The sequence below is a fragment of the Salvelinus namaycush genome, chromosome 8 (assembly GCF_016432855.1).
Source record: "Salvelinus namaycush isolate Seneca chromosome 8, SaNama_1.0, whole genome shotgun sequence".
NCBI classification, from domain to species: Eukaryota; Metazoa; Chordata; class Actinopteri; order Salmoniformes; family Salmonidae; genus Salvelinus; species Salvelinus namaycush.
Window position 1 is genome coordinate 49093860 of NC_052314.1, and position 15603 is coordinate 49109462.

Sequence of the window (15603 nt, forward strand, 5' to 3'; positions counted from 1 at the left end):
GAGGAGAGAGAAAAAGACAAATGAAAGAAAACATTCAACCGTAGGAATGTGGCCAGCTCGCAAATGAAGCACAAAGCATGCCCCGAATAACATATTTATATACATCTTCAATGAGGGCAAAAGGGCTGAGGAAGGCCAACTTACAGATTTAAGGCAACGATGTTGACTCTTTGCCCAAATGCTGAGTGTCTGGAGTTAAAAGGGCCTAGCGTTGATTTATGACCGAGCAGACCTCATTTATTTTCCTCACTACAGTAGTGTTGAAAGACAGTAAACAGATTACAGGGTCTGCTGTAAATCTAGACTGTCATTTATCTGCGTTTAATGTGTTTTACCATTTCATATTCAATCCACTGCAGATGTGTACACTTTCAACAGTTTACTCAGATTGTATTTTCTGAAGTCTATAAGAAAAAATGCTGATTAAATTGCACAGGGAAGTATTTCTACAGTATAGGTTGACCATGTTGAATTAAAGTGTATGTCAATGTTTTCCCACAGGTAATGGAATTATTACATTTACATAATTATGATTTAATACAACATTTGACTAAAGTTGAGCATTTTAATAACTAGGGGGAAAAAGCTTGTTTAGAGTGATTAATTGGTCACAGGGTGGCGCAGTGGTGTAAGGCACTGCATCTCAGTGCTAAAGGCGTCACTACAGGTTCGATTCCAGGCTGTATCACAACCGGCCGTGATAGGGAGTCCCATAGGGCGGCAATTGGCCCAGTGTTGGCCGGGGTAGGCCGTCATTGCAAATAAGAATTTGTTCTTAACGGACTTGCCTAGTTAAATAAATAATAAAATGCAAGAGCTGAGGTGGCCATTTTGATTCCAAAGGCTGAGTAAAATGTTCTATATGGTTTAGCACCAGAAATTCACTCTAGTCGCCCGTGTTTGAAAACAATGACATTAAGAGCCCGCAGTGTAACCGTGTTTATTTAGAATCGCCAGTAAAGTTAGTTTGGGGATATTTATTTTCCATAATCGTGACATAAGAAATGTAGCCTTAGTGTCCAATCGATCTCTTTACAAAGGCTAGCCAGCTGCAAAATAAACAGAGCCAGACCCTGGTGAAGGCGACTCAAATTAACTCATGTTCTGGGGATTATTTCCAAAATATACTTACAGTATGGAGGAAACAGTAATGAACAGCTTATGCTACATAACACTGTGTAGGCTACTCAAGAGGGCTATACCACAAAGCATGATTTTTATTTAACCTTTTTTAGGATCAATGAGTTAACTTTGATAAACAAATAACTTTTTCAACTAATCAGAAAATCAATAGTTAATCTTAATTTGTTTTTGGTTGATGAGTCAATTTGATGATGCCCATTTAAAGCTTATCTTTAAAAAAAATGTTATTTCAGAATATTTAGGCAAGTTAGCTGACTAACTCATTGATCCTGCTTTGTAGTATACCTCTCTGTAGCCGCATCACTTTTTGGATGCGGGCCCACAGAAAATTATATTTTCGTGTTTCACATGTTGGAACATCTGCTTTTAAAGTCTTTGTTGAACACTGACAAATGAGTCACACATTAAAGTCTGTTGGCTTCCAAAAATAGAATACACGTTTAAAAGGTGAGAGCGGTCAACTGTTACTTTAAAACATTGAAAGAGGCAAGAGTCTGCTCAAATATGTAGAGCTGTTTTAACATTATCAGATTTAGCAGTGGATTAAATATTTTACCACTGCCTTTTAATCGCGCTCCAGAAACCGAATCCTTATAAAACAACTTGTCACCCGGACTGTACACCCCCCCTCCCTCCCCTTCAGTGAGTGTTGCTCCGCCAAATCCAAACGCAATCTAGATTTTGCAGCGGATGACTCAGCCCGAACCTTGAGACGTTACAGAGCTCAGTCGCTGAGAAAACAGACAACAATGCAGGACTTGTTTAGAAGCCAATGCATATTTTAATATCAAGCGAAGTAGTATGAAATCTAAGCCAGGTTAGAGTGCAGCTGTCTTGAATTTACCAACACGCATCCCCGTCCAACTGAACATCGGACCTGCATAATCATGAGCATGAACTGCTCGTGTCTGACGCAAGGAGATTGTTTTACTGTGCTCCGAACGCAAGGCACCTCTGGGGAAGCTCGATCTCTTCCCAAATTACGATATGAGAGAGCAGACCAGTACTGACATTAGGCAGGTAACAGCGTATGTATGACAGTAGTGGGGGGATAAATAAGTGCTTGATTTTTTTGTTTTTTATAACGTTAATACTAAGGCTGTTTGGCCTAGTCTGTCTGATAACTCAAGGATGGAAAGATGTTTTACATCTGCAAAGCATTTATCATAATTATAAAACCATCTAAAAAATCCATTAACAGTCAATTTCCAGAAGAAATACCACAAGGTGAAAGTTTACCAAAACGGGCTTCCTCTCCGGTCTCTGTCCAAAACATTGTCAGCTGACTGACAGACGTTGAAGGAGTGGTGATGGAACATCTCAGAGGAGCTCTATATTCTTGTCCGGGTCCCCTGACTCGCCCAGCTACAGTATGTGCCGAGACATGCAGATGCTTGTTTTACCAGATCACATGACACAGGAGAGATCTCTCCATCGTCTGTGCTTCCCAAAGCCAAATACCCACCGAAATCACAAATATCAGCGAGCAGAGCTGTAGTCCAAACCAACCTGGCAGGAAGGAGTGACCCAGAACTGAGTCAATAAATAAGATGCCTATCATGGCCTATACTCAGAATGCATGAAGCCTGCACAGCTAGCTGACTAGTCACACAAATGTTTATTATCCTTAATTAAGCTACCCGATAAGGGCTCAGACCTCTGCCGACACTTTTTGGGGGATTAGCACCAGCCCAAGTGAAGCCGTGTCAAATCGCCCTGCTTTTATTTTTTTATTTATTTTGGAGCAAAGGAATGAATGGGTGTTCAGATGGCTGTTATGGACAGTAAGGGACGCTTGGGTGGGCGCAAGGAAAAAATGGCTGAAAGTCATCAGACCTTATTAGACTTGGATGTCAGGGCCTATTACTTCTCCATGAGTCTTTCACCAGCAGCGCCATTTTATAGCCTCTTGACGTAAAATCGTGTGCAGTCTCATTTGAGTTGAAAATGAGTAAAAAGACACATTGAAAAAGGCTAATTCAAATTCCTTACACTTTTTTCCAAAATGGGTTTCAAGGCCAAAAGCAATTCCATATTTTCACATCACAGTGACCAAATGTATGGATGGTAAATCCATATGTTAATCTTGAGACAGAGGCTCTGAAGAAGTGTTTGGGCTCCCCAAGGACCTCTGGGGTACTAAGAGACCCCTCATTACCACACTAGCTTTCACACCAGACCAAAGGTCTTTCAATATATTCTTGCTCTCCAACCAAAAACAATCGATGCATCATCTCTGTCGCTGTGACCAGAATGTGAGGAAACAGCTGATCAACATTAAGGATGCTCTCAAGCCAAGCCTAGCAGAGGAGTGTTAGGTCCCCCGAGCTCAGACACCGTTTACGCTGCCACGGACTAAACCCTTGGAAAGAGAGAAGCATACTGTATCTTCATCTGGCACTTTCCTCATAGCTGTGAGGAGGAACATTTACAAAGACCTCAAAAACTGTGCGAGGAACGAGATCTAGTGTCATGGAAAACACGCTCTACTGTATAACCTCTGAGCAACGATACCAGCCTCTGAAGCTTGGGATTCTCACGTTGGACCTTTTCAGAGAGCCACAAGCAAACCTTGTTTTTATTCCACCCTTTAAAAATGCAACTATTCTATTAGCCAGGGAATGGTTGCACTTTTTTTGGGGGGGGGGGTCTGGATCCCATTTGAAACTGATTCAAACAATTGTTTTGCATCAGACCTCCTTCTCCAACACTGGGTTAAAGGAAACACTCAGGGTGGCCATGTGGAAAATGGGTTTGTGGAAGAATGTTGGAAGGAACCAAAATGCTATTCGATCGTGATTCCAAGACATTTCTAAAGAGTGGGACTTCCAGTTTCTTAACAAGCATGATCCACCATGTGAAGAACAACAATAAAGGCTTATGGGGATTTGTTCTCCATGTGGTATCAATAGGTTTCTGAAATGTGATAGTTTAGTCTTATTTAGAATGTCCTAATTGCAGAGGGAGTCTGGAAAAATGATTGCTCCATAAGCAACACACATTTTCCATTGGAATTGTTTAATTTATGAACCACATTAACAAATCAGTTCAACGATGAAAAGGAATGAAGAGAAAGTCACAAACCATTGTGGAATTGAATCGTACACTAATTGTTGTTCAAGTTAGTTAGAACTGCCCCATATCAGAACTAAAAGATAGCAGGACATTGTTTAACCTACTTAAATTTGACCTTTGCTTATATACATTTTACAATTGAGAGAAAACACTTTTTTTCATTTTGAAATGTTACACACATAAAAGCGCCGTTAGTATCTATAGTACACAATCAGGGCACATCAATATCAAAAGACTGGTCCCACACCAACTGCCCTGGCTCTTTGTACAGCTGTTAATGACATTTCAAATACTATAGGTATTTGAAATGTAGTAGTTCACAGAATATGGGCTCGTGGTACTCTGACATAATACAATTACAGAACAACAAGAATACTTGCCAAGTCAAAAAGCTATAACAATGCATTTCATTGTCTTTAGCATGCAAACATGTTTACGACCATAAATTTGTTCATTAATTGTGGATTCAAACATCCACTCGTGTGCAGAGTGCTGCATTGTGCTATTGCAATGCAAACCAGAGTTCAGGCTTTTGCATATATAACTTATTACAAAAGCAAGTTATGAAAATATTAAATGCACCACAATGCAAATCATTAATTGTACAAAGACATTTAATAAATGTCTGATTTCACCCATGCATCTGCATTGTATAATGTCCATACTAATAGATGTGCCAGATGACAGAATATTGTCCAAATGTTCAACATGAGCCAATATTGATTTGTAGATCCTTTATGTTGAGAAACTAATTGAAGAAACTAATTGAATAGTGATGTGATGTTAAAATCAGATTTAAAATAAGCTTGAGAACCAAATTATTTAAATGCCAGTATTTGGCATCTATCATACAATATTTTTCAAAGTCAATATCAAAAGGTCCGCAAGTCTACACCTGTATTTCTCCCTCCAGGAGGCTGCCGGCGTCTAGCCTGAAGACCCCCAGCCCAGTCTCTGAGACCACCGGGGAGGCGTTGGGGGTCCGCAGTGTGAGCACCGACAGCGAGGGAGAGAAACTGGGCGTCATGGCAGACGGGGTGAGCCCTGTGTTCCTGGCCAGGGGCGCATAGGCGTATTTGGGGTAGGAGGGCCTCCGGGTCAGGGTGTGCATGCTGCGCAGGGGCATCCGGGGGGGCACGGCCCTGAGGCCTGGCTGCGCCACACCCGTGATGAGGGGTGGTGGATGCATGAGGCAGCAGGCTTCGGACGCCAGGCCCTCGTTGCCCCCCTGGAGGTCCTCGTCGGGCAGCAGGCTGATGTCGGTGAAGACTGAGGCCAGCGTGTGGTAGCGCGGCTCCCAGTCCAGCAGGTAGTCCCAGCCATAGCTGCCCCGGAGCTGCTCCTCCGGACACAACAGCGAGCTGAAGGAGCCGTCCACCGAGGCCTGGCTATCCGAGAGAGGGACGTAGCCCCTCATGCTTTCCTCCATGTCTCTCATCCTGACCCGCGGCAGCATCCCCTCCCCCCCTCCCTCCTCTTTGAAGGTGTGGAGGCTCTCGGAGCTCTGCATCCCTGTGGCCAGACATGTGCTGGAGACCGTGGTTACGACCGTCCCTTGGTTTTCATCCTCTGAATGGCAGGAAAGCTGGTCCGAGTCCTTGGGCACGCCAGAGTCAGGGACCCTTCTGCTCTGAGCCGAGTCGGCCCTCTTGCGGCATGGGTACTCATTGATCATCTTGATCTCATGGTCCTCGGCCGTCTCACCTTCTGCCGAGCCGCGGCCGCTTGAGTCAGAGTTCCGGATAGGGAAGGATATCTCCCTCTTCACTCGGATGGTGATGGGCGCCCTCAGCTCCCGCAAGCCGATGCCGCTGTGCTGTTGGGCACCGCCGGTCCTGCCGAACGTGCCGGTGTTTAGGTTGGCTGCAAGGGCAGCGGCCTTCTTGATGGCGGCCTCTTTGGTCTTGTACCTCAGAACAAGGGCCACGAAACTGACGAGTAGGAGAAGGAAGATGGCCAGCGACACGCCCAGAGTGACTGTCTGGACACCGAGGGCCACCCCGACGAGAGCTTCAGCCGAATTGGAGATATTGACTGTTACCAGGCTGGTGGTGGACCTGGAGTCCATTCTGGGACTGCCGGCTGTCACCAAGAGCTCCACCACGTCCTCGTTGGAAAAACTTCCTCTCTTGCGGTACACTGGGCCCGAGACGAACACTGCGCCTGTTGTTTTGTTGATGGAGAACAACTGTGAGGGGTTGACAAGGGAGTACTCGACCATGCCATCTAGGCCTCCGTCATGGTCCATGGCCATAACGTGGCCGACCGTCTGCCCCGCCTTGGCGTTCTCTGGGAGGATGAAACGGTACTGCCTCTGGGTGAAGACGGGACTGAATTCGTCCGCCCCTTCGATGGCCACCTGGACCCGCACGGTGGCCGCCTGTTCGCCTTTGTCCCTGGCCTCCACTATGAAGCAGTAGACGCTCTCCCGCTCGAAGTCAAAGGTCTGCCGGGTGTGGATGTCCCCAGTGAGGTTGTCAATGGCAAAGGCCTCCTTCCTGTCAGGGCTGCCACTGCCGTAGTCCATGAAGCAGGAGGACATGATGGAGTAGGTGAGCTGGCCATAGGGCCCGGCGTCTTGGTCGATGGCATGGACTGAACAGGTGGGGGTGAAGGCTGGAAGGTTCTCCGGCACCGAGCAGTTGACTACGGGGAAGATGAAGTAGGGTGAGTTGTCATTCTCGTCCAACACCATGACAAAGACCACGGTGAAAGCTACTTTACGGTTTCCAGGTTCTCCCCCGTCGGACGCCTGGACGGTCAGTGCGTACTTGGAGTCTTCCTCGTAGTCGAGACTGTGGTTGACCTCCAGGGTGCCGGTGTGGGGGTCTAACCTGAGGTGACCCTTGCTGTTGCCTGAGATGATGTCGTACCGGACCAGACCGTTAGTTCCGCGGTCAGGGTCCTGGGCGGTCACCTGAACCAACTTGCTGCCTGCTGGGCTGCTCTCGCTGGCCTGAGCGTGGTACTCTGCGCTGACAAAAGCCGGCACGTTGTCGTTGACATCCGCTACGGTCACCGCCACAACCGCCGAGCTGTTGAGCGGAGGCGAGCCACGGTCAGAAACTATCACTGTCAAGATGTAGCCCTCAGTGGTTTCGCGGTCCAGGAGTTGGCACAGAACCAGACTCCCAGCGGTCCTCTGCTGGCTCTCCGTTTGGACCGCACCTACCTCTATACAGAACTTCCTGTCCTCGTTGCCACTGGCAATGACAAAGTCCAGGTTTGTGTTTTCGTACTCCCAGTCCAGGTCCTCTGCCCAGAGGGTCAGCAAGGTGGTGCCGACGGGGGTATCCTCAAGGGGGCTGACCGTGTAAGCGTCATGCTGGAAGAGCGGGGTGTGGTCGTTGGCGTCCAGGACCACAATGTCCACGGAGGTGACTGTAGAGCGGACTGGGTCGCCCCAGTCTCTGGCCTCCACCAGGAGCTGGATCACGTTACCGTTGGTGACATACTTCAAGGGCTTGTTGGTGAACACTGACCCTACAAGACAAATGGGTTTGGAGTTAGCCATCGTCTCCAATTTGAAAACAGTGAAAAACATCTTACTAGTGTTTTTAGTCAACTGAAAGGGCTGCAGATCCTTTAGATATTGCTTTATTCCTATGCAGAATTTAAAAGCGCTATCAAAATAAAAATGTTATCATAATTATTAGACAAACACTCAAACTGATCTATTTTAACACTGTCTAATGTAGGGTTTCAGCTGTCCACTCAGTCTACAGCTACTATCAGGGAGGCTTTACCATGCTGACTGTCAATAACGCACAGCTCTCTAGCTGTTATTATGGTAAAGAACAACCTATCAAATAGAGCAACGTTGGTGGAATTTCCCTTTAATCAGGAAAGTCCCTGGTGATTAAAACTTTTTTTTTTTTTATACAAGGGAGACCTGGCAACCGCAAAACCTGTACAGTAGAATAAGATCACTCACTACCTCATGAGTTGCAGCCATAGCTTAGTCTAGAAATCTGAGCGTAATTACATTTCTCCCGCCCGATTCCTCAGCTTTATAGCAAACCGAGTGGCGGGGCCGCCTTTTGACTGAAACCCAAATTCAGGATTGTGTCTTTAATGCTCTCTATAGAAGTGCGTTCTGTAGGCTTTTTGCTGAAGTTCCTTTTGAGAATGTTGAACTATCAAATGAGTTTACTGATGTGAGCACAGTAAATTTAGACTGAAAACGAGCAAGATTGGTATTTTTCATTACATAGAATCGAACACTACTGTATAGTCAATCAGTTTGGGATATCGCCCGGCCTCCTGTAATATTGAAACTTATCTTGAAACACATAATTCACATAAGTTAAAACATATGAGTGCTGGAAACATGAGGAAACACAAAAGAACGAGCCAGTATCTAGTTTCTGGTTCGAGTTAGGATTAAGACACGATTCTGAGAGGCTCAATTCTAATATTGACGCCAATCCAAATTTCACTTCCCATTAGTTACTCGCACCACAAAACATGGAGAACACATTTCTCAGATATTAAAGTCGCTGGCCCTCGAAAGTAACAAGGTGGCCCCAAAAAAATATGTTTCAATAAAGAAAAGGAAAAAAGAGCTTTGAGAATGTAATGGTCTCTTTTAGCCTCGTCGGGTTCAATTAGTCTTCTTCACTTGTTGGGTTGGGGAGGGCGAAGACTTTGCTTCCCGAGACTGAATATAACAGGACAGATCCGGCTCTGAAGCAGACCTTTATATTAGTGACCTCTCATCAGCAATCTCTCCCACTCCCCCCTTCTTTTTTCTCTCTCCCCCCTCCACTGCACTCCTTCACATATCCAAGCCCGTAAAAAGAGAAAGGATGGATGGAGAAACTGAGGCTACTGGCAGTGTGAATACTCTGAATAACCCTTGATGTGTAGAACCATGCAGAACTGGGCATATACTTACTGTTGGCGCAAACCCCCATTTCTTGGCCAACATGCGTAAAATAAGCGCGTCGCGCCAGAAATTTTTTGGTTTTAAACAAGGGAATATAAAAGATGAATATGAAAACCGGGCTACCAGACAGTCTTAAGACGTGAACCTTGGAAAGCATGTGGCGGTAACTTTTCTTCTCCTACTACATTTTGACAGTCTGAATCGTAGGAATTAAGAGAAGCACATTTTGTAGCATCGCGGGAGGATTAGGCCTATTTCTTCAACACCTAGCAGCAGCTATATAGAGTCAGCCTTGGAATTTCTGACTGACTCGTCCTTGGACTCTGGGTATGATTGGGAGAATGGTCCCGGGTCCATTAAAAACATTTTCACAAGGCCTCTGCCAAGAGTTCGCACTTTAGAGACTTCGTGCCTAAATAAGTTCTTCCATTGTTACCCTTCAATTTGATTAAAATTGATTTAGAATGGACTGGATGGTACAGTAGTTAGGGCCGTAGTCTCTGGTACGCATACTGTATGTACACGTCGGCATTGGGTTATATCCGGCCTACACATTCTTCAATGACACATTCTCCCTCCAATCTCGGTCATACATTTTTCTCTTTAATAAAAACACTAAAGTATATATATTTTGTAATTAGAACAGGCGAGTTGACTTTATCTGGCTAATTCTGATGAAAGCTATTCATGTACTGTTTTACATCATTTAACTTTAATCTAATTGGTAAATCTAATAGTGCTTACCGTTGTCTGGGTGTATGTAGAAGCCGTGTAGAGGTGACGAGAGGAGTCTGTAGCCGAGTTTGCCGTTAAGCCCAGAGTCTCGGTCCGTGGCAGCCACAGTCAGGATCAACATGTTGGCAGGAGACAGTTCTGGCAACTTCACCTGATGGTGCAAACAAACAAACACATCTCATGTCAATTTCCAGGAGAAAATAAATACATTTATAAACATCTCATTGAGGACTCAAGGAGAACTTGGAGTCACAAGACATCACTGAGGGAGTACAATGGTGTCAAATGGATAGATCAGACATTGTCCAACTTGACATTCAAATCCCCTCATCCTCTCAGTGAGTCAGTCATGTTTACATTTTAAACGACTTAATTTCTGCCTCCTATATAATAATGTTTTGCTAATGTGTAAAGGCTCACCACAAAGTAGATGTGTGTGTGGTGAGGGATTTGTGTTCCATAACTATAACTGTCTTGTAATGCATCATTAGTGAAATACCAAACCGATTGCAGTTCTAGCTACCTGGTAGGAGTCCTGGGAGAAGACGGGCACGTTGTCGTTTACATCCAGCACTTGAACCAGGACCTCGGCCGTGGTCTGGTGGAGGGAGTCCGAGGCCCACACCACCAGCCTGTGTGTCGTCTGTTCCTCATGGTCAAGCTTCTGCGTCAGGGTCACCACGCCCGTGTAGCGGTCAATGGCAAAGCTCCCGGCAGCGCTGGCATTGTCCAAAAAACTGTAGGTCACGGTGGAGCTGAGGTCCACATCGTTGGCGCTTACCTGGGTCACCATGTAGCCCGCTGGGAGGTCTGGTGACCGACAAGGTAACAGTGTAAGAAGTATTTAGTACCAAATAGTCTATATAGTCAAACGCACACAACTTGTTAGGGGGTACTGGCCTGGCCTGAGCCGAAGAGCAATTGTGTGTACGGTTCCTACTTCATCTCTACAGGTTTTTAGAATTACAAATTAAACTGAAACATTATGTCAAGTTGACAATTCTCTTGAAAATCTCTGTCAATCAATAAAATCTTCTGCTATAACACCTGATTCAACTAATCATAAAAACTTTGGTTAGCTGAATCAGTGAAGGGCTGGGAACTGCCTTGAGCAAAATACATTGGACAGACATTGAAAACACGTCTTTTGGTTGGAAATACCGATTTCAACTAATTTTGCTCATTGGGTGGGCTTGTCTCCCAAGCAATTTGTTTCAGGAAGTGATCTTCACTCCTTCAGGACAGTGGCATTAGGATAGAGCTTTGCCTCAGGCACAACAGCCCGTGGGACTGTTACAAAGAGGTACTTCCTTTCAGCGCCAGCTACCAAATCTTGGCCTGCTGTGAAGATGCTTTAAATAAACAAACTTTTTTTTTTTTTTTTAAATGTGATTAGAAAATTTAGACTGAAAATGGTTACCCCATTGGCCCTGGTCAAAAGTAGTGTACTGTAACAGGAAAAGGGTGCCATTTGAGAGAGGTGGTGTCTTACTCTCTGCTATGACCACAGGCTCCATGGGGGGAATGGCCGGGCTGTTGTCGTTGATGTCCACCACCTGGACCCGGACGGTGGCGGTGCTGCTAAGGGGAGGGCTACCCCTGTCTGACGCCTGCAGTACCAACCTGGGAACACAACACCACAAGGAAACGCACACCATTACATTACTAGGACTCCAACTAGCCAGTGTAGGTAGACGATGTAGAGATCGATAGACATATATTGTATATACTGAACAAAAATATAGAAAACGCAACATGCAAAGTGTTCGTCCCATGTTTCAAGAGCTGAAATAAAAGACCGCAGAAATGTTCCATATGCACAAAAAGCTTATTTCTCTCCAATTTTGTGCACAAATGTGTTTACTTCTCTGCTAATGAGCATTTCTCCTTTGCCAAGACAATCCATCCACCTGACAGGTGTGGCATATCAAGAAGCTGATTAAACATGTCCACATTGTGCTGGGGACAAAAGGCCACTAAAATATGCAGTTTGGTCACACAACACAATGCCACAGATGTCTAATGTTTTGAGGGAGTGTGCAATTGGCATGGTGACTGCAGGAATGTCCACCAGAGCTGATGCCAGAGAATTTAATGCTAATTTCTCTACCATAAGCCACCTCCAACGTTGTTTTAGAGACTATGGCAGTACATCCAACCGGCCTCACAACCGCAGACCATGTGTTACCAAGCCAGCCCAGGACCTCCACATCTAGCTTCTTCAACCGCGGGATCGTCTAAGACCAGCCACCCGGACAGCTGATGAAACTGAGGAGTATATCTGTCTGTAATAAAGCCCTTTTGTGGTGAAAAACGAATTATTATTGACGGGGCCTGGCTCCCAAGTAGCTGGGCCTATGGCCTCCCAGTCCCACAAATGGCTGCGCCCCTGCCCAGTCATGTGGAACCCATAGATTAGGGCTAATTTATTTATTTAAATTGACTGATTTCCTTATATGAACTGTAACTCAGTAAAATTGTTGAAATTGTTGCATTTATATTTTTGTTCAGTATAGAAAAACACTGAGTATACCAAACATTATAAACACCTTCCTAATATTGAGTTGCACCCCCTTTTGACCTCAGAACAACCTCAATTCATCAGGCCATGGACTCTACAAGGTGTTGAAAGCGATCCACAGGGAGGCTGGCCCATGTTGACGCCAATGCTTCCCACAGTTATGTGAAGTTGGCTGGATGTCCTTTGGGTGGTGGAACATTCTTGATACACACAGGAAACTGTTGAGCATGAAAAACCAGCAGCGTTGCAGTTCTTGACACAGACCAGTGTGCCTGACACATACTACCATACCCCGTTCAAGGGCACTGAAATCTTTTGTCTAGCATGTAGGATTAGATACACACAACTCACAATACATTGCCATAGCAAGTGACAACTCTAATAGTAGCGTAAAGTTTAATGTAAGCTAGCGTACTTGTAAGAGGAAGTGATTTCCCGGTCTAGAACAGTGTTGGTGGCAAGGATCCCGCGCACAGAGTCAATGATGAACGCCTCGTTTTGGTTACCAGACAAGATGGAGTACTCAATCTGACCATTCACACCCCTGTCCGCGTCAGAGGCAAACACCTACAACAGGAAGAAAAGCATTATAGAGTAGGGAAGCCTATTTCTACATAGCCAATACCCAGCGTAAGCATGGCACATTGGCAAATGTAAAAATAACATTTGCAAGAGTCAGTTCAGACTGTTACAGGCCGCACAACACTTAATGGAAAAACTACGCAATAATGCTATGCATTTGTTATTTGAAATGGATTGTAATGCTTTTTTTTACAGCCATGTTTCAATCAATCAATTAAAGCAAAAGCAAGAGCCCAGTGCCCAGGAAAAACTCCAGAGATGGAAGAAACCTAGCTCAAAAGAAACTGATTGGTAACGACAAATTATGTTTCTGCCTTAGCTCAAAATGACAAAGTAACAACTCGATTGGCTGGCCTCCAATCCATACCTGCATGACGTAGGTGTTGTGTACCTGGCCTTCCCACACGGCCGTGCGGTAGTGGCCCTGCTCGAAGGCCGGCGCATTGTCATTGACGTCCTGCAGCGTGACGGTGACCCGGCAGTGGGCTGTCTGCAGGGGGCCGCCGTCAGCCAGCACCACCAGGTGGAACCTCCGGTTGGCCTCGTAGTCTAGACTGGCCTGGTCCCACACTGTGATGTCACCTGGGAGAGGGAGAGGGGTGGAAAGACAAAGAAAGTGAGAAATAGAGGGAACAAAGATAGGGATTTAGCGAGCGAGCGAACAGAAAGAGAGACAGGAAAGTAGGAGAAGAGATGGAGAGGGCGAGCGCAAATGAGAAAGATTGTTTGATGGATGTACGATAAAAAGTTCATAGAATTCACAGGGAGTTACGTTGCGCCTGCGTGTATTCTATCACCACGTTGTATCCATGTTTTGCAGTTGTGCATTCAAAACATATGTACACATTCCATTAACAACTTGATTCCTCTCAGTCTCCAAACAAGAATGTAATCTGGACTGATGTTCCCCCCCACCCGTTCCACTTCAGCCACACTGCTTATATAGGGGCTCAGGGAGAGTTTGGGCCATAATGAATCCATGCTGGCTAAGGCAAGCAGTCCATAATCCACAGCAAAGACTGTATGCGTCCCATGAGACACACTATTCCCTATATAGTGCACTGTGTTTGAACAGAGCCCTATGTGCCCTAGTCAAAAGTAGTGCACTACATAGGGAATAGGGTTCCATTTGGGATACAACTCCAGTTCTCTGAACAGGGGGATATGGGAAAAGAACCTCTTGACTGCTGTAGTAGACAATGCCTTCAATAACCCTAAAAGGGGATTTCCACATAATAATTTGGATAGCCACTATAGCGTTGCCCTCATGTGCGTGCTAGTGTAGCACATGGGGATGTTAGACACATACTCCTCAGCCTTGAGTGTCCCGCTTGTGTAGCCTCATTAGCTAGCTTTTGAGGTGGTGCGATCAGCTAAGATGCTTGAGGGAGGACGGTCATGTGTGTTTGTGAGGCAGAAGTCCCGAGTTTGTGCCAGGTATGGTCCGAATCAGGAGGAAGTGGTACTCGCTAAGCAGCGTGATGTTGTTTACACAAGTAAGCAGGCTAGGCATCTACAGAAAATCCAGTAGGGGCTGGAAACTATTGTGCAGGAATCATCAACTAGATTCAGAAGTGGGCCGATTTGTTTCTTGAGCAGATGGTCGGGGGGCCAGAAGATAATACAAAAATAATTTGTAGACTGCAAACAGATATGTTTGTCTAAAACTATTATTTTTATTTCAAACTTTGTAACTTTTTGTGCATGGGAATAGATTACTTAAATAAGTCACTTTGAGCTGATTTACTGGTGTACCCCATTCACACTCCCTCACCCATGCTCGCATTGCCCAACGGTCCCACCGCCCTCTTCAGTTCCTTCCTTTGTTCATCGCCCCCAATGTGTTACGTGAAAATGAACGAGCGAGAGAGAGCGAGCGATGGTCCAAAGGGATTGAGAGGCTAGTCGCGCTAATTGGAAGAAAAAGGAGTAAAGTCTTGTTTGGGAAATGGATGTGAGGAGTCTGGAATGCCGGGGTTATTAGCCTGGATGGAGATACGGGGTTATTAGCCTGGATGGAGATACGGAAAACTAGACAGATGGATGCAGGGATAGGCGGAGGTTCTGGCTTTGGTGTGTCCCTGGAGTCCAAAAATTACCTGAAAAACGAACAAGGAAGAAAAGACAAGCATGGTTTTAAGTTCCTGCTGCAGGCAACTAATGAAAGAGTCCTAGCTGGCTTATGCCAACAAGCACACTGGAGCCTAAGCTATGTCTATGATTCCAGCCTCAGAGAAGTGTTTTGGAGAGGAGAACAAGTTATTTTAGGGGTTTAAATGTACTTATTGAAGATTAGGACAGTGAAGAGGAGACAACAAAGGTGGGAGAGATTGTGAATCAAAAAGGTGGATTTAAACACATTCTGACTCTGGTGTGCCGGGGATGGTGGCACTAACGACTGGACCACACGAGAAATATCATTTTTAGTATTGGAAAGGTTCATACCCGTGTGTCGGTTGATGGCGAAGGCGCCGTTCTCGTTGCCGTTGAAAATGCTGTACTCGATTCGCCGTCTGTCGTCGGTCCGGTCGTGAGCCACCACGTTTCCCACCCACGTGCCTGGAGGTGAAAGGAGAAGAGATGGAAAAAAAGATCTCTCAATGGCTTTTAGCCTGAACCTGAACTCAAAGGGTTTGATAGATAGCGTGACGCCAGTAAA

General features: G+C 45.5%; 1 protein-coding gene across 1 annotated transcript in view; it reads right to left on the reverse strand.

The window, feature by feature from the left end:
• Positions 1 to 5107: 5107 nt before the first annotated feature.
• dchs2 (dachsous cadherin-related 2) overlaps positions 5108 to 15603 on the reverse strand; it is a 54654-nt gene continuing 44158 nt past the window's right edge. Inside the window, exons 15-21 of the mRNA XM_038999002.1 lie at positions 15390 to 15503; positions 13312 to 13526; positions 12778 to 12929; positions 11334 to 11464; positions 10365 to 10651; positions 9851 to 9992; positions 5108 to 7701 (exon numbers count right to left, since the gene is read on the reverse strand). Of these exons, the coding sequence (XP_038854930.1) occupies positions 5108 to 7701; positions 9851 to 9992; positions 10365 to 10651; positions 11334 to 11464; positions 12778 to 12929; positions 13312 to 13526; positions 15390 to 15503 (3635 nt within the window). The remainder of the gene's footprint in view (positions 7702 to 9850; positions 9993 to 10364; positions 10652 to 11333; positions 11465 to 12777; positions 12930 to 13311; positions 13527 to 15389; positions 15504 to 15603) is intronic.